Source organism: Bactrocera tryoni, chromosome 1, assembly GCF_016617805.1.
Source record: "Bactrocera tryoni isolate S06 chromosome 1, CSIRO_BtryS06_freeze2, whole genome shotgun sequence".
NCBI classification, from domain to species: domain Eukaryota; kingdom Metazoa; phylum Arthropoda; class Insecta; order Diptera; family Tephritidae; genus Bactrocera; species Bactrocera tryoni.
Window position 1 is genome coordinate 72,646,122 of NC_052499.1, and position 20,041 is coordinate 72,666,162.

General features: G+C 33.9%; 1 protein-coding gene across 1 annotated transcript; it reads right to left on the reverse strand.

The window, feature by feature from the left end:
• Positions 1-1,019: 1,019 nt before the first annotated feature.
• Positions 1,020-15,492, reverse strand: LOC120766621 (homeobox protein HMX3-like). Its single transcript, XM_040092232.1, has 2 exons — positions 13,462-15,492; positions 1,020-2,191 (listed from the first exon to the last, which is right to left on the reverse strand). The coding sequence occupies exons 1-2, from the start codon at positions 14,651-14,653 to the stop codon at positions 1,746-1,748; spliced, it is 1,638 nt and encodes a 545-aa protein (XP_039948166.1). The 5' UTR covers positions 14,654-15,492; the 3' UTR covers positions 1,020-1,745.
• Positions 15,493-20,041: the final 4,549 nt, after the last annotated feature.

Sequence of the window (20,041 nt, forward strand, 5' to 3'; positions counted from 1 at the left end):
GAAGACTGCAGAAAATACTTAAAGCAGGGCACGAGGGAAACAGTGGAGCAGCTCTTGTGCACTTGTCCCGAATTGGCAAGACTTCGCTGTAAGCATAGAGAGTCCCCACAATATGAATCTGTTAAAATTCGCGTCAAGCGCAAATGACCAAACTAGTCTGTGTGTGGCTTATTGGCCTACCAGATTAACCTATAGTTTAGGCATATATCAACGGCAAAGTGATTTTCCTGAATTCACTACTACATGTTTCGTGGCGGTTGAGCTGAATTTTCACGGTCGACAAAGCTTTTAATCTAGTTATGAGGTTTCCTTTCATCGGGATCCGAAGTTTCTATTCCTTGGGCTAAAAAAAAGTCTCTTTATAACAGGAAAATGGATTCCATGGCCCCTAACTATCCTCAAACCCTTCGTAAATAAAACTCCATATATACGTCTTCAAATATAGATTAGAGCTAGCTATTAAATCGTGTGCTCTTTCGTTTAGGTTTTCTTTCCAACAAAGTAACTTCGGTTCGTGTTGCATTTAGAGGATAAGCTTTTTCTTAAACTCCAATCAAACAAATATTTTATAATCATTTCATTTTTCTATCCTTATATGTGGACCAAAACCGTATGGTCTACAACAATGAACAAGGAAAAAATTTAGAAAAAATTTATAGATCTTTATGAAAATGTGTTAACGAAGTCGGTTATGACATTTCGACATGATGACTTAAGATTCTCCAGCGCTTGAAGATTTATGCCAATACCTGAGGTTGAGAATATCTCGTAGACAAATAAAATAAAAAACGGCCGTTAACTTGTGCAGATGAGCACAAGGCACCTTTCTGGACTAAATCAAAATCGCTTAGGAGAAAGAGATCACGATTAAGAAACGCTGCTCCAAAGGCTGCTCTAAAGGCGCTACTGATAAAAATTGCCACCATTTAAAACAAAAAATTAAAGCAAAACCAAATAAGAAAAGTGCTGAAATTTTCAGTGTTTTTAAAATCTCAATTTTATTAAAAACTTTTTTTCCTCAATACTTTATTTTTTCGCCATACTTAATTTGCCATAAAATTTTTTGCTTTAAAGCTTTATCTATTTAAAATTGCGTTTGAGATTTTCTTTCATTAGTTTCACTTTGGCTTGTTGCCAACAATGCAAGCCAGGCTCCGCATTGAGCCCTTGACGGCTCTCGATGTATAGTTCTATATGCTCATACATGCTCGTCCATATGTACATATGTTGGCGCTATGAGACGACGATCAAAGGGCACAATCGGCCGCGTGCGCCATGAACGAGGCGCTTTCGAGAACTTCGGTGCTTATTAGGCGCAATGTTGAACGTTTTGTATGTAGAAGTCGTAAAGTTGTGTGGATTAAACGCTGCCATGTGGTGATGTGGTGAACAAAAAGCAAGGAATGATAAAATGTTAAACGCTACGCAATGCTTTACTCATATGCCGCAGCAAACGGTGCTGCTGTTGGTGGGTCGGTGCTTGTTAATTCCCGACCGAGGCGCACACTGCCTGACAGCGGTCTTTAAGTGGCTGTGCAGCGTCTATTAGTAAGAAGAAAGATTTCAATAATTTCACATATCTACTGCTGCATGCATCACCCCCGCCGCCACACGCGCCGCTCCACTTTTAAGCACCCACATAACATTTGACGATTCTCCATTTTTGTTTTTCTTGCTGTTCTCTTCCTCTCTTGCAGTTGTTTGTATAAAAAATGTATTTATGGCGCAACAATGCGCCGATTACTTCATTTTTGTGAATTTAGCGCGGCTTGTGCCGCAGCAGCAGCCGCGGCGGCTGAGGAAACCGGCACCATACCGGCTGCGGCCGCCGCGGCCAAACCCACCATTGCATCCGCCTCGTGCATGGGTTTCTTCTTCAATATGCTAAGATCGTTGACATTCTCCAGAAAGGACTTGTGCGCTGAAAATACTTTGACGCTATCGAAATCCTTCTTCAACTCTTCAATATCGCGCTTTTGCTTTGCGCGTCGATTCTGGAACCAAGTGATCACTTGCGCGTTTGAGAGACCCAACGCGGCGGCGATCTCATCACGATCGGCTGGTGACAGGTACTTTTGATATAGAAAACGTTTCTCCAACTCGAATATTTGATGATTTGTGAAAGCGGTGCGCGATTTGCGTTTCTTCTTCGGCTGTGGGCGGTTCGAAAATATGTCCAAGTGGGATTTATCTGGAAGAAAAAAGAATTTAATTAATATTGATTGTTTCTATGCATATTTGTAAATATGTATGTATGTCTCTATGAATGCATTTACATTTATAATTTGTTTATAATCTCTAACCTCATAAGAATGAAGTGTGAACAAGCCATATTTACATTCTATAAGTGGTCAATTGAAAAGCACTAATTGCCATTAGCTTGGACCACACGCTCCCCATATGTTTGTAACATACATACATATGTGTATATATATTTTGTGTGTGTGTGTATATAAATTAATTAAAATTTTATAAACGGCTTTTATTTTGCATAATTTGTTTTGATCGCAACTGACGTGTCGCAATGTCTAAATGCCAATTTATCAATTTGTTGTTGAGCAGTAAATTACAGTTTGTAAAGTGATTTGCTTGGTTCATGCAAAAGATGGAGTTTGCTTAACTCACAGCTGTCTTTAGCGCTGCCGAACTGGCCAAATCATTTTTAATTACACCTGATTTTATAATGCTACTGCATAGCGGTAAATTCGCAATGGCGAAAATGAACGGAGAGCACATGCATAAATACATATATGTATGTTTATAAGGGTGGTACATAAATTTCGGAAAAACAATTAGAGCTAGTTAAGAAAAATTAAATTCGGGGAAGTTGAAAAAAAGTTACAGCTGTTCAAAAATTAGTGAAAATAATGAAGAAATTCTCTTTATTTTTTGAAATTTTTGTATAAAAAGAGAATAATGCCACGCAAGCCACCAATGAAATTTGTGAAGTTTACGGAGACGATGGTGTATCAGTTCGTGTAGCACGACAATGGTTCGCTCGATTTCGATGTGAAAGATGCACCTCGATCTGCTCGGCCTTTCGTTGAAAAAGTCGATGAAATTATGGGAAAGATTGACCAGGACCGTCACATAAGCAGCCATGATATTGCTAAGGAACTTAACATTCATCATCAAACGGTTTTGAACCATTTAAAAACGGTTGGCTACAAAAAGAAGCTCGATGTTTGGGTACCACATGAATTGTTTATGAAAAATTGAATGGACCGAATTTACATATGCGATTCATTGCTGAAACGAAATGAAATAGGAACATTTCTGAAGCGAATAGTAACAGGAGACGAAAAGTGGATCAAATATAACAATAATGTGCAAAAAAGATCATGGTCGAAAGCTTATGCTGCGTGTTTGGTGGGATTGGAAAGGATCCATCCACTTTGAGCTGCTCCAGTCTGGTCGAACGAGTGATTCTACATTTTACTGTCAACAACGGATGAAATTGAAACAAGCATTCGAAAAAAACGGTCAGAACTGATGAACGGAAAGGGCTTCGTTTTCAATCAGGACAACGCTGGACAAAATACATATTTGATGACTCGGCAAAAACTGGGACAGTTTGGCTGGGAAGTTTTGATGCATCCACCATATAGTCCTGACCTCGCACCATCGGACTACCATTTGTTTCGGTCAATGCAGAACTCCCTTAATGGAGTAAAGTTGGCTTCAAGAGAAGCCTGTGAAAATTACTTGCCACAGTTTTTCGTCGAGAAACCAGAAAAGTTTTACCCTGATGGAATAATGTCTCTGGCAAAAAAAATTGCAAAAAGTGGTCGACCAAAATGGTACATATTTGTTTTTTTATTAGTACAAATATAAAAAAAAATTAGTTGAGGCTTTCAATTGCACTTTTTATAAAAAATACCAGAAGTGCGCAGAAAAAATATTAAAAAATATCATGAAAAATATAATTGAATACTCTAATGAATTTTTTAGACTATTTAGCTGATTCTAGAAATTATTTAAGAAATATGGCAGCCCTAAAAATGTATAATTTTTAAAACATATATAAACATGTAGTTTTATTATAAGATAAAATATTTTAAGTTAAAGCTACTTTCAGAACTAGTTTCATACAAAAATAGGTATATGTATTTAGGTTTTTTGTTCATTTTTTGTTATTATGGCCCGAATCCTCGTATAAATAATAATTGATGAATTTAATTCCCGTATGTCAAGTTCATTAAAGCGTACCGCCTCTTTGATAATATACATATGTAGTATATGTATAGCATGTATGTATGTATGTATGTCTATATGTGTGTACGTATGTATGTATGTATGTATGTATGTATGCATGTATGTGTGTATAAATGTATATAGCTATGTGCATATGTCTTTGTAAATACTAATTATAACTACAAGTTTTCTCATTTTATTTCACTATTTCCTCTTGAGCCGCCGACAGCGATGAAGAAAGCCTTAAATGAGCTTTGATTAATGAACGGCTTCAAATTTATGCTAAGCAAAGAATTACAAAGTGTGTACATATATTTGACAAAATGATATTTTGACATTTCATTAGTGCGTTGGATATAGTGAGTATTTTTGGATTTTTTTTTTTTTGCTTTGGAGAGAAGAGCGAAAGAGTGCTGAATTAATGCAAAGGTAACTTATCGTTGTTCACAAATAAAATAAAAAAGACTTAAAAAAAATAAGCAAGAAAAAAATTAATTTCAGTTGCACCGAATCTATAATAGCTGAAGAGGGTATAAAAAGATTTTTATCCTGAGTTTTATCGCTCTGTTTGTATGGCAGCTATATATGCATATAGGGGTCCGATATCTGTGGTCCCGACAAATGAACAGCTTCTTAGGGAGTAAAGGGTGCGTGCAAAATTTCATATCGACAACTCAAAAACTGAGGGCCTCGTTCGCATATATACAGACGGACGGACATACAAAAACAAACAAAATTTAAATAAATGTTTATAAAGTTAAGTAATTTTTAAATGTACACAGCAATTAAATACCTTTAACACATACATATGCATACATATATTAATTTGTGTATATGTATATGTCTGTATATACCAAATGTATATCGAAATGATAAATTACATAAGCGAAACAGTGAAATGTTGTTATAAACTCGTTCTATTTTGCAGTTAATTTACGTGAACTTTATTCCTTAAAATTGCCACCCACGCAAAGCTGTCAGTCGCACAATCTACCAAAGCAAAAAATAACAACAACTACAGTAAATAAGCAGTTCAGTAATAAAAGCTTGCCAAAACCTGGTAGCCGATCATTAAAAGTCGCAATCATTTCGGTGGTTTCATTATAGTCACTGCTGATTTATTAATGGATTAACACACACACACACACACACTCACATAGGCGCATGCATGCTCCCATCAAATATACATTTCTACGCACATACAAAAATACACACTTACATACATATGCATAGGTATAAGTGCTTATGGGTAGCATCACAGCCGCAGCATGATCATCAATCGGGCCTGACGCTGGAACCGGCTTAATTAAGTTAACGTATTCACCTATGCACAATCTAAGAATGTTAGGTTAGTAGCCCGTTGTTGCCAGCCATTAGCGGTTGTTACTGATTTGTTTTCTCTCTTGCTTGATTGTTTTTTTACTGCTCAAGTGCTTTCTTGTTATTTAGTTAGTGTTGTTGTTGTTGTTGCTACTGTTATTTTTCAGCCGTTGCCGCGGCTGATTTCAAAGAAAATTTATTGCTACCTTCAAAATGTATTCGGCTACCGTTTGGCATGGAACCCACACCGAAATACCTACACATACATAGGCATATAGCTGTGTATGTGTATTTATAACAAAAATAGCAATAAAACATTAGCAACAATAAAAATCGATGGAGGCAAAAAGAGTAAATAAATTGGAATAGTTAATAGCACATAACAAATTAGCCGTACTCGTTGCTAATGCGGCATGAATACGCAGGTATTTATACAAATATTTACATATATATTAATATATATTTATGTATTCACATAGAAGACTATATGTATTTATTTGTGAATTGGAAGAGGGTGTTTTGGGACTTTTAAGTGGATTTCGTTTTAATTAGATTTTCGGCAGTATGATTTATTTTTTATTCTAAATTTATTGTTGTTTTAGTTTTAACTTTGATTAACGATGCCAGTCAATGGATCGATTAAATAAATGAATAAATTTTTTTATTTATTTAGGATATCTAATGCAAATCTTCACCACATGCGAAAAAATAGGAATATATACATATGTATATGTGTATATATGTACATACATATGTACATATGTAGGGTATATATGCTGAAAATGTTGAGAGCTGAGCCTAAATGAGTTTCTGGGTATTTTTGCGCTCTACTTGAGTATTACTTCAGAGAGTCGTTGTATAATTTTTAACCATTTTTTAAAAATATTTGAGTTCTTTATAAAAACTTATCTTACGAAGATAATTAAATATTTTAAAGCAAATTTTGGAAAGTTTTTTCATATACATATGTGTGTACATATGTCCTTAAAAAATTTTGTAACACACCTCCAAATAACGAATATTCAGAATGCACACAAATACAAATATTTTTTTTACCTGAAAAATACTATTTTTTTAATTGGCAAGTATTTAAGTTTTTTACTTAAAATTTTCAAAATTGTGAAATAATACATTTTTAAATATTTATATTTTGTAACAGTAAAATATTTGATTTTCTGATAAAAAATTAATTTTTTTAACTTAGAAAATATTTGCGTTTTTTAAATCCTTTTCAAAATTCTACAATAACAATATTTTCTTACTTAGCAAATATTTATTTTTTACTAAAAACTTTTTAATATTTCAATTTTCAATATGATTTTGTGATGAAAAAAAAATTTTAACTTTTCAAAATTATGAATTATAAAACTAAAATTTTTTATATGGCAAATATTTAGTATTTAATTAGAAACTTTTATAAATTTTTAAATTTTAATACGAGTATTAAAATTATTTCAAAATTTATATTTTTACCTCAACAATTTTTAAACTTTTTCCAATTCATATCCATATATGTTTGTACATATGTATGTAAGTATATGTATATGTACTTACGCTTATTAAAAAATATCAAAATAATTTCAGTATGCTTCAATACGTGTTTTTCCGAAATGATTTAAATGTAACTTGAGCGCCATTAACCACTTGAGTTGCTCAGACAGTGATTTCATCTCATTTTGTTGTGGTGAGCAGCAAGATCTCTCGAGTGCCACACTTAATCATCATTAAGTAATGTGGACTTATCTTTAGTGAAACTATTACAAAATGTAACATGCGACATGTGCATTTATGTCTGTATGTGGGCGCACTAAACAGTTCGTAGTAATTTGTTCGCACACATATAAACATACATAGATGCACAAAAAAAAGCAGCGCATTAAGGATACTGGCCACAAGAGGCTGCCTGCCTTTTTACTCACTTTCCTCGCTGATATCGTTTTCCGCCCCGAGTGGAGGCATAAATCAATTTCTAATATTGTAGGCTGGTTTGTTTTGGTAGAAAATGTCATTCGGGCTGGCTTGTGACAACTTACAAACATCACATAATACGCCTACCAGACACATACTGGCACACACATACATGTATTATCTGCGCTACTCGCCGTAAATTGTGCGTGCTGTTGGTGAAAGTGATATTTGATACACAGTGTGGAATTTGGTGAGTGTAGAAATTATGAAATACAATGTTCACTGCATTTTATGACCTTCTCTAATCGCTTACAAGCAGCACTTGACCAGCAGAGTTAGACAGTTGGCATATGCGATAAGTGCGGTGTAATGTACAAGTATATCTGGAAAATTGATAAATTCTACTGAAATATCTTTTTCTTTTCTTTGGAATCATTCTGCGCGCATTTGTTAATTATCCAACAAGTTAATTAATGGCATGCCTATCTAACGGCACAAAATACGCAGACAATGTGTCTCCAAAGGAGAGCGGGTGTCTAAGCGGTGCTAAGCGATTACCAAGAAAACAATTAAGTACAATAAGGTTGCAGACAAATACATATGTATATCTACTTGTATGCGGTAATTTTTTTTTATGAAATTTAAATTTTTAATTTGGAAAAGTTGGGAATAACGGGAGATATTATATTTCCCTAATAAATATAAATTTTATGAAATGAACTCTTCTTATTTTATTGAAAAATAAACAGCAAAAGCATGAATTATGGCAGCTATAACTTCAAAATAATTCGGACTTTGACATTAAATACAATCGGAAAGTTTCATTAGAGGACTATAGTTAGAGAATATAAATATATAGATATAGTAAAGTATATTTTTAGGCCGATAGGAGGGTTTAAGAAGTCTTCGTAATATCTATATGGATATTATATATGTATGTATATGTATATATTATATAAATCTTCGATTATTTATTTACCTTTTTTGTGATCCTTAAAAGTTTTATTTAATAAAAAATTGTAAAAATTGTAAAATAGAAATTTTAAATAAGCCATAAATTACATTTTATTTAAGCTATTGTATGTTATTGGAAAAATTAATATGAGTTGTTATATTTGCTGAGCTGCTTATGCTGTTTTTGAGATCTTTTGAGGATACTTTAAACACAATTTCATAAATGTTCTCATTTTAATTTAAAAAAAAAAACACAGTATATAATTTTTTCACGAAAATTTAAAAAAACAAATTTTTAACAAATCATTTTCAAAAACTTCATTTTTTTTAATAATAAAACATAAGAGAAGCAGTACTTATTCGTAAAATAACGTAACGAAAAAAAAGCTAAATTTTTTAATTTTTTCAAGAAAATATTAAAAAAATTGAGTTTGAAAAATTTTCGAAAATTAAGCTTTTCAATTATCTTGTCTTCTGCTTCGATCACAAATTTATTTTTTTGTAGGTTATTTTTTAACTTAAATTAATCTTCATCTTTTCACGAATTATATCAATAAATTGTTTTAGGTTTTTTGTTCTTAGGATTTATTTTTTCTAAAATTTAAGTATTAAGACTTTTATATACTAAATTGTTTGCGCAATTACATATGTATCTCACGTACAGAAAATAATAGGTTTTTATAAACAAAGTTAGCTTTCGACTATCATCATGTTTTAGTGAGATTTTTAGTGAAAAGTTAGCTACAATTATAGGGAATTATATTCAATTTTATAATAATTATTATATATTTTTGTATAATATTAATATATTTTACTAATTAAATATTCCGCATTGGTAAGTAAATCACTTTAAAATGTTATAATTTATTTTGATAAGCCAATAATAATCTAATAAGTATTCTTCAAATACATATACAATGTATGTATGTACACACATATGTATGTATGTATGTATGAGTGTAAAATATATAAAAACATGTCTTTTCACTACTCGAAGTCGAACTCCACCCTCAAGTGCTTCATTTCGTCTTAGCTTGCAGTCGAGTCACTAATTTGTCCTAATCGCCAGCATTGAAGTGCCGCTCAGCAACCTTCTGCACTTCACTAGCACTCACCGTCGCCAAACGATGACTTAGAGTAGCACATTAAGCACTTAATTAACGCCAATTGTGTGTAAGTAGGCTTGAGAGTGGAAATTATTACGAAACAAACAAATTTCACTGACTCTTGAGTAAATATTGAAAACCGCATGAAAATGAAATGAAGTCTTAATGACATTTTCTCGAGAACACACCGAGTGCTTCAACGACAGTTTACAAGTTGCGAGACGCCATAATTAAGCGCAAACATATTTACATGCATACATATAAATGTGTATTTGCATATGCACGAATCAGCGACAACAATAGGCGCACTCAGAAAGTCATTACCGCTAATTAACCCGACGCCAGGCTTGACAATAGAACACAATAACAGTAACAACAGAAGCTGTGCGCCAATAAAAATGCGCGTTGAAATCATTTCGTCAGTTAACTGTTTCCTATTGGTATTGCAAAATTGAATTGATAATTGATGACATCAGTTGAAATTTGAAGAACAATTGCTTTACGGTAATTGAATTTTGAGGTAAATTTGAAAATTTTCATGTGAATGAATATGCATAGAGAAATTTTCATTGAGCATTGGCATTCGATTTTTTTTTATAATGGAATTAAAGCAAACTAACCGAATTGTAATTGGATTCTCTTTCAGAATAGTTTTTATTTGGAAAATAAATAAGTGTTTTATTTGGAAAGCACCGCACAAAGGAAAGAAAATATTTTTGTTTGGTGTATAAAATACATATGTATATAAATAAAATTAAAAAAAAAAAATTAAAAAAATAAAAAAACTATAAAATTAAACCAAATTTCAAAATTAAAAAGGAATTTAAAATTAAATTAAATCAAAACGAATTGTTTTTTAGAACATTGCATTTTCTATTAATCTTCAGTATGCTTTAATCCAGTTATATGTATATGTATGTATGTATATTTATTGATTAAAGATATTAATACGTAATATATTAAAACTCTTTATAGAAACTTTGTTAAATAAAATAAAGTTGTACATAATAAAATTAATTTGAAAAAAAAAATTAATTAATTTAATTAAGAAAGATTGTATAAAATAAAACAAAGTAAAATAAAATTAAATTAAATAAGAATATACATATATGTATGTACATATAATGAATTAATTAAAATAAAAAAAATTATATAATAAAATTTAAAATTGGAATAAAAATTGAAATCGAAAATTAAAATCAAAACAAAATCAAAATTATAATTAAATTAAAATTAAAACAGAATCAAAATTATAATTAAAACAACAGTAAAATCCAAATTAATGTTAAAATAAGAATCGCGCTATTATAAATCTTATTTTGATTTCGTTGTCTTACCAAAAAATTACGAAAATTATTTATGGATTTAATTTAAAAAAGCAGTAAGCAGAATGTCATCACTACAAATGTCATGGTTGTTTGCAATTTGAAAGGGTCAAAGAAGCTCATTTATTTGTTATTAGGAAACCAAAAAAACCACGATGCTTCAAGTGTATGACATTACTGAATGTACAGCAAAAACCAAAAAAGCATGGATGCCAACCGAAATTTACTAAAATTGATTTTTGATTCTGGACAAAAAGCTTAGTTTTCAAGGAAGGTTTTTTTCTTTCGACATTATAGACAAACAGTTTTGTTCTCAAAACAGAAACATTCTTCTTTGGAAGATATAAATATAAAGCTCTCTAATTTCAACGTTCTTGAGACGTGCGATGCAGTTCTAAGCAAGATATTATTTTTAACCTGAAATAGCGCTACAGAAAGCAAATTTCACAAAATATTTTAACACAAATGAAGGAAAATAAAATCATTTATAAGAAAAAACTATACATAAAAACTCAGTTTTTTCAAAGAGTACCATAGTACGACTTTCTATAAAAAGAAGTCTATATTAGTTCCCTTCAGAGTTGTTATATGGAAGTTTTACTGTACATAAACATGTATGTTTAAAAAAAAACAACTATTCACTACATTTATTTAATATTTAAAGATATGAGTACTTTTGATTCAAAAAAAAAATAAAAATATATGTAATTAAATTTTTAATTTTAGTTATTTTAAATATACTCCCATTAATAATAAGCTTAAACAAATGCACTCAGATTCGCATGTATAAAACCTAAATAAATGTGTACATACAGACATATCAATAACAAATTGTCTTAACTAAAGCAAGACCATACATACATACATATCTACTGTATTCTTGCAACAACTTGTCTGCAAGTTTATATGTGTTTCATGCGCGCTCTTAGAATTACCATTATCCATTACCATTAGTAATTAAAACGAATGACACAAAATTGCGATTAATGAATAAGGTAATAAATTTGTTTCATTTAATTTAATTCGTATACATATAATTGAAATTCACACACACACATACATACACATATACTTAGGCAAGAGAAGTTAATGGCTGTCGATTGATCTGAAGCTGGTTACATTAATTCATTAGTTTAGCTTAATTCAACGCTGCTTGCCCATGCATATAAATATCTATATCTAATGAACTTATGTATTGCTGAGCTATAAAGAAGCATAAACCAAGCGTTTTATCCATTGTACTCTTATATTCGATTCTGTGTTCGAGTGAGCAGTTAATTAGCTCGATAATTGTTATTTTTAATTGAATATTATGCTTTTCTTCCGATAAATGTTTATGAATTTAAATATAGTCGGAATTATGTTGCAATCTAGTTTGTTTCCTGGGATTTTTTATAAAATAATTAATTTCCTTTTAACTTATTGAAATTGGCTGCCAAAATGTTTCCCGAAACGCTGGCTTCAGATTTGGCGAAGAATTTCTCCGAAACGGCTAAAGATATCGACCTTTTTATATGTATTGGTCAGACAGTGTTCGAAGGAAGAAGATTTTTGATAATAATTTAAATTGCTTAGGCAACTCCTGAGATGTAATGTTCTTTGCAGAAACGACTTTTTTGGGAAGCGGTCATTTTGTCAAAAACCTAAATTTCTATAATAATCACCAATAATTTATATATATATTTTTTTTTTAATATTACGCAGACAAATCTTCCTTACCTCTTTTCGGAGGTACACCTGGAGATCGGCTATAGGATCAAGGTAATCCAAAAATTTTCAAAATGATTTACTGATTACTAAAATAAATTAAACTCCGCATGTAACAGAAAAGCTAACGATTTGGCAAGTATAGGCACCCTGGCCCGGTTGTTAATTGAATGGGAACTGGTCGATGCTCCCATTTCCTCGTGTGATATACTACTAGATAGCTGGGCTACACGGAAGCTTGATCAGCGCTGGCCTACCATCGGTTCATGAGCTGTTACAAGATCCTTTCGGTTAAAAATACTTGGCGATCTTTGCTCTTAGTAAGGCCAGTTTCTCCTTAGTCGTCGGGGTTATAACAGGCAATTTTCCTATCAACGTAAATGCTATAAGGTTGATAATCTTGCCAAAAGCCAACTGCAGAAACTGCAAATATGGAAGAAGACGAGGTGGAAAAATCTTAACATTTCCTTTTTGATTGTCCCACCTTTGCGAGCTCAACACTAGTTAGCATACACATTAAGATATCTCACCGAGCATGTGGGAATGGAAATTAAACGCATCTGCAAATTTTGGTGGTTACAAGACGCTTTTCTGACTAATACGATCGAATCGGATCAGCCACCGAACCAAACCTAACCTACTAAATAAAATGCCGGTCAAAACTTTTCGGATTTTCAGTGGATATAACTACTTAATGGAGGTATTTACTAACTAACCGATCGACTTGAAGATACCTCTCCATCAATACAACAACAACAACAACTCCAGAATAATAATTCGAGAACTCAATTGTCTAAGAATATATTTTTTGCGACCTTCAATTATATTAAAACTCAACCAAATATTTGCTGTGTTTGCCGCTACTCAGCATATTCAGAACCGTTATCGGTTTCAAATTAATTAGTTTAATAAATATTCTACTTGAACTTAAAGTTTGTAAAACTCACCTTGAGATTCATCAAAGTCCTTGGTGGTCATTTGAAAGAGCGCGTCCAATGGTGTACCATTTGGTTTCGATTTTGAGCTCGAACCATTGGTAGCTGTATTGTCGCCGCTAGAACCACCAGCGCCACCACCCAAACTATTACCACCACCATTCGACGAAGTGGAGGTGTGCGAAATGCGTTCCCGATCACGATCTCGCTCACGTTCACCCATAACCATTGATTGTGCGCCCGCTGACGCCGATGGTTCACCGGAAGAACGTGCGATTTCCGGTGAACAACAATCGCTAGCCGCCGAACTCGAGCGCTCCGAACCACTTTCAGATGGTATCATATCCATGCCCATGTGGCGCAACAGCTGCGCCTGAGCATTGAAATGCTCCTGCAGCTGTCGATGATAGTCCAACGCCAAGCGCTGCTCATAATGTAACAACGCCGATGGTATGAACGGACGCACCGGCATCGGACCCAGCAAATGATCCCAGGGACGCACAATTTGTGCGCCCGGCAGCAGCATTGGATGTGGCATGCCAGCGGCTGCCGCCGCCGCTGCACTCACCATATCCAGCGGCTCGGCGCGTGGTTGCAGCAGACTGCTGGCGTTCAGCAAGGGGCGTGTAGGCGTACCAGCTGCATGTTGTTGCTGTTGTGACGCCGGTTGTGGCGGCGGTGTTGGCGAGGTGGATGTGGCGCGTTTCTCATGTCCCAAAATATCGGCAATGGAAAAACTTTTCACACCCTCAATATTCGACTTGACGGCAGTGCTAACGGCATTCCCGGCGCCGACATTGGCGGTATTCGGGCTCGCGGTTGTTGCAGTCGAAGTGGGTGTTGTTGGCAATGCAACAACGTGCGTTTGCACCGGACTGGGTGTGCGATTACCAATGGCCGTTTCCTCCATTTCGCTGGACATGCGTAAGCGTTTCAGCGGTTGGAAATACTCTTCGGCGCCGCTTGCACGCGTCAGTCCAGCAGCGGCGGCTGCGGCAGCGGCGGCCGCATGTTGTTGCATTAAGATTTGTTGATGTTGCAGCAAATCGATTGTGCTGCGATGTTGCGACGGATGCGCCAGCGTTGGATGCGGGTGTTGTTGTTGGTGTTGTGTATGGTGGTGTGGTAGTGGGCTGGGTGCGCCACCGACGGAGATTTCTGATTCAGCAGGGCTAGCGGGACGCATGGTGAGCGGACAAAGCATGTTCTGTTAAGCGTACAAGTTTCTCAAAAGCGTATTAGCGCCGTTATAAATGGGTAGCGGCGGCTTAAATGTAGTTTGTGTTGCGTTGCAAACCTTAAATTTTTTTGCAATTTTTTACAAATTTTCACACACGAAATATTGTTCGGTTTAAATTTTGAAAAATATCTCGAACACTGTAGTTGTTGTAGTTTTTGTATCAATTTCGTTTCGCTTCCTTGTTTTATGTTTATTTATTATTTTTTATTTTTTTAAATTAATTTCTTTTATATTTATTTCTTTTTCCAATGTTGCAACTAAGTCATATATAAGCAGCTACTAATTTGCCGACATCTAAACACGCTTGTAGTTTGTTGAGCACTGTCAACGGACAGCCGACAGTCGACACAAAATTGAAATCAATCAAATCACAAATCAGTTAGTCGCGCGAATCAAACGACGCTGCGCCAAAACCTCTAGCAAACGATTCTCCTTGAGATACTCTCTGATTAGTCGCTTCATTTATTTATTGTTGCCACTTGCGCACAACACGACACGACAATATTTCACCGCACTCAAGCACTTGTTTGTACATATGCATGTATGTATGTCTACTTATGTATGTATATATGTTTCTATACCGTTAAGTCTGTCTATACATTATATTTTCGTAGTGATTTTTTTCTTATACTCCCGTTTTCAATATACAATGTATGTATACATACATATATGTACATACATATATAATTTCTTTTTTTTTCTGTGTTCTTGAAGTGTTCTTGTTGATGCTTAATTTTAATGTACGACTGACTGACTCTGGAATGGTCGCTACAGCGCACTAATAACCAAACGGATCAAACGAACCAACCTATTCACTCGACGCTTCGCAGTCAACTGTTCGAAACTAGACTGAAGTTTGCTAACTAGACAAGTTGATTTTCGAGTTTTTTGCCGAGGCTCTCCCTGCTTTCGTGCAGCTAACGTCTGCTTGTTACTGTTGTTGCTTTTTTCCCATCTTTAGCATTGTTGCCTATATGCATGAAGAGCTATTAGCTGCCATATGCTGTTGGTGGCGGTGGTAAGTCTCGATCTTTATAGGCATATGTGTGTGTGTGTGAGCATTGCCTGCATTTCAATTGGTTTCTTATGCTTGATGATGCTCCAACCGCGCTCTCTCCGCTGACACATACGCACACACTGTACAAACACAAACGCTTTTGTTGCTGGTGTAGAGCAAATTGTGTGTATATCGTGCCATTCGTGTTGTCGTGTCTTGTTTGTCGACAGTTAAACTCGACAATCAAATCTTAACTAAGCAAATGAGTGAGTAGTCGAGATCCCGCTAACGACAATGGGCCCAGCGTCAATGATTGTGGTGGCAGCGGCAGCGGCAGTGTCAGCCTACGGGCATATTAACAAAGTCAAGCCAAGTCAGTTAGGCAGCCACCAAACAAGTTTCGTGCTACAAGAACGAGCGCACAAACAAAAGCAAAGTGGTACAAGTTGTTTGAGTTGTTGAACAAAAAAACGAAATGTAAACGAAGAGATACTTGCGTATGCCTTACGAGAGAGTCAAATGCCAAGGCAAGGCACACAACGAAAAATCAAAAAGAGAGTGGTTTTTGTATCAAACGCCTATGCGCGAGAGAAGGCCGGACATTATGCGCCAGTTTAAGCACTTGGCTATCACGGTCGCGCTCATCTCTGCCTAAGCTTGTGCGAAGAGTACGCCTGCTATACATGCGTCGAAAGAGAAAGAGGCGTTTGCGGTGCGCTGCAGCCAATCAGTGTGCGACAAGGGAAAAATCGCAATGGTGGCAGATGTGCTTTAACGGTAGTTATGGCGTTCGTCAGCGGCGCAAACTGAGTGGCGGTTTGGACAGCTATGCTCCTCTATTTACACCAACTGGCGGTGTTTGTAGTGCAGTGTGTTAAGGGTAAAGCTCTGCAGAGTAAGCGAGTGAGTGCGTATAGTAGCTATGTGACTGAATGGGTGGTAGAAATTAGTAAAAATATGTGCGTCGGTTGTTTGTAAGTAATTGGGCCCTCTAATGAGACCGTTTATAGCGGCTGGAAAAATGTGCGCTTGTTATTAACGATGAGATGAGGATTTATTAAATGCGTCTGACTAGTGCGCCACCCGAAAGCAGCTGTCACGGTTTAAATTGAGGTTGAAGGGCGCATGTAAAGCACCATGAAGGCATATATGTACATATGCATGTTTTTACTATATATGTACCTATATGTATATATATGTATGTAGATATGGTAGAGTGAACTAAAAAAAAACAGTTTAATTAAAATTGTGCAAATGACAAAATTAATTTGAAAATATAGTTCAACAAATGGTCCCTTTTTGAATGTATTGTCTATCGGTGGTCTATATAGAACAGATTTACATCATAAATATTTCTCTTCGCTGTGTACCTCGTACATAAGTTTATATGTATACAGTATTTATCTATAGATTATGCAGTGTTGTTGTTGTCAGCACAGACTTTATATTATAAAATATTTAATATCCTAAATAAAAAGCATCAACTCACCGTAACACTTTCAGCATATGTAAAAATGTCATTAGCGACGATAAAATGTAATTATGTGCAGAAGCTTAGCTAGAATCAAGTAAATATACATACATGTATGTTATTATTTAATTAATATATTTACATGAAATTGGAAATTATGTTTAATAAAAAATATTCTCTATAACTGTACTACATAAATAAAATGATAAAATATTCAGCAATAATGACGCTATAACTGTATTATATAAATAAAATGATAAAATATTCAGCAATAATGACGCTATAATACAATTTTTTCCTAGATATTTGACCAATTTTTTTGAGAGACTGTCATTAAGAAAGAAAGTGCTTTTTCAATTTTTCGAATTTTGCTATTAAAATCCTACAAATATAGGCATAATCTATTCACTCTTCTTATTTCAATTGTGGAACATGCATATTTCTCTGCCAGGCTTAGATGACAAATGCTCTTAGCGTTTAAAATCAGGTCTTCGAGAAAAGGAAAAATTTTTTATTTCAAAAAATTCTTTTTTGTTTAAAAAATACTTTTTTTAAGGCTATTGACTTCTAAATTAGATATCTTTTTATTCCTAATTAGTTTAACATTTTATAAACTTTTTTATATATGAAAATTGTTAAACCCATTAACAAAATATTAAAATTAAAATAATTTGAAATCGATTTTTCTTTAAGTGTTTTCAAATAATGCATTAAAAATAATTCAAATGCCATTTAAAATAAATTTTTTATTAAATTTTATATTTTTTTTTACATTTTATTTTGTTGCTCCGCTTCGAATTCATCTAAAGATAAATGTTTCTGTGACCGAAAACGCAAATCATCAAAATCTCTCCTACTAAAATCCGTTCACGTTTAGATGGAAATTGAAAATTTAATTTTCACTCCAAATATTTTTATTAAAAAATCCCAACCCTGAGATATTTTTTATGTGACCTTTACTGTTTTAATTTGCAAAAAATTAGATTTAACTTAAATTAAAACTTGAAAATAAGCATTTATTAAGTAATGTTAGAAAAAAAACTTCGTAATTAAGTTATTGACTTTAGTATTAGACTAAGAACTTGGAAAATTTCGAGAAATTATTTTTTTTAATTTGGACATTTTGAAGTCTATACTATTAAAAATAACTTGAAACAGTTTTAAAATAATTTTTATATAAATATTTCCTCATACACAGAGCTATTTGCGAGTGCATGAAATTTGTAATTTTGATGGACCAAAAATCAGAAAGTTTTTCGAGGACGCCATTTTGTTAAAGTTCAATGCGTTTTAGTAAAGAACCGTTGCATATTTTTCAAGTAATTTAATTTTTATTGTGTGTTTGAAAATGAAAACAACGAATGAGCTATTTAAGTAGCTTATTTTGTATTCAAGCCGACTAACTTTGTCCACATATGGGAATATGAAATATCAGTAAATTATGTACGTTCAAAAATATATATTAGATACTGTTCAGCGTTATATGCATGCGCATTAGGGTGTGTCATTCTGAGTCAACCTTTTTTTCAACTGAAAAACAGGCTAAAAACTTTCGAAAATGTCAAGAATCGATTCTTAATCGACTTCGACTACTGAAGATCGATTCCGAAAAATCGATTATTTTACGAGAAAACTCGATTTTCGAGTAGAATCGGAATCGAGTTTACCATCCCTACTGGCAGCTATTGCGTGCACATAGCTATAATAATCTCCGCACAATAACCACCACAAAAAATATGATTTTTTTTCCATGTAATTTATATGGAAAACAGAAAATTTGAAATAGGCACCTCTTAATATTAATATTAAGAGCTCATCTTTTGAGTGACTTTCTTTTTCACATTTTCAAAAGTTTTTAGCCTGTTTTTCAGTTGAAAAAAAGGTTGCCTCAGAATGACACACCCTAATGCGCATACATACATATTTGTATTTATATATCAACTTTTGAGAAATACAAACATATATACAGCATTGCAAGTACCTGAATTGTTCTGAAATTGTTCTTCACATATTTCCCCACAGTTGTTGTTTTAGCGAAAACCAAATTTACAACGCCCATCACCACTCAATACGCTCGGTTGTTGGAATTCGGCGACATCAAAGCGATTTTTGTCGTTTCGCATAAAATGCAACGAGCGTAAAGTTGCTAACCAAAATGCGAAAAGAGCAACTACAACAAAAACAAATCTTTAAAAATGCTTTAGAAAAAACAAAAGTAAGATTAAAAAAGAAAAAAAAAAGTACCTACATATGTATTTCCTCCAACTTTAGTTGTCTGCCCGTCGCCAGTAAGTCAGCAGCTTGACAACAACAACTGAACCACAGTTCAGCCATTCAAATAGCCAGTCAGCCGAGTACACTCAGGCATTCAATGGCTAATGTGGTCGTCAGTGCGCTCAAGCTATTAGCTAGGGCTAGCGAGCAGACAACATTGAGCTTAAACGGTGTTACAAACTTTAAGTGGCGTTGCAGCATTTTGAAGTTCCGTTTTGTTAATTCCGAGTTCGAACATAAAGTCTGATCATGCCTCCACCAATTTGCGCTACCTGACGGATAGCTGACGAATTGTTCAAAGTTGACGCGACTCGCTGCTGCTTGTAATTTGCGGCGAAATTTTGTTTTGCGGATGCAGTGGTGTGAGCGTGTGGGGTGCTGGCGGTTTTAGAAAATTTTAAGTCATATTTTATTTGTAGTAGGTTTTTGCAACGTTCAAAAATGATTTTTAAAGAACAAATTATTGATAAGAGGCGCTTTAAGCGCTCTAGACCCCAAAACCTAGAACATTAACCCATGAATGATTTGAAACAACTAGTTAAAGTTATTATTTATACTATTTTTTCTCAAAATCAAAACCAAATATTTACATTTATTCCAATTTAGTAAC

Excerpts from the sequence above, each read along its gene's own strand:
- LOC120766621 (XM_040092232.1), bottom strand. The coding sequence starts at position 14,653 with ATGCTTTGTCCGCTCACCATGCGTCCCGCTAGCCCTGCTGAATCAGAA. Across the intron at positions 2,192-13,461 it reads GGACTTTGATGAATCTCAAG|ATAAATCCCACTTGGACATA; the intron begins GTGAGTTTTACA and ends TTTTTCTTCCAG.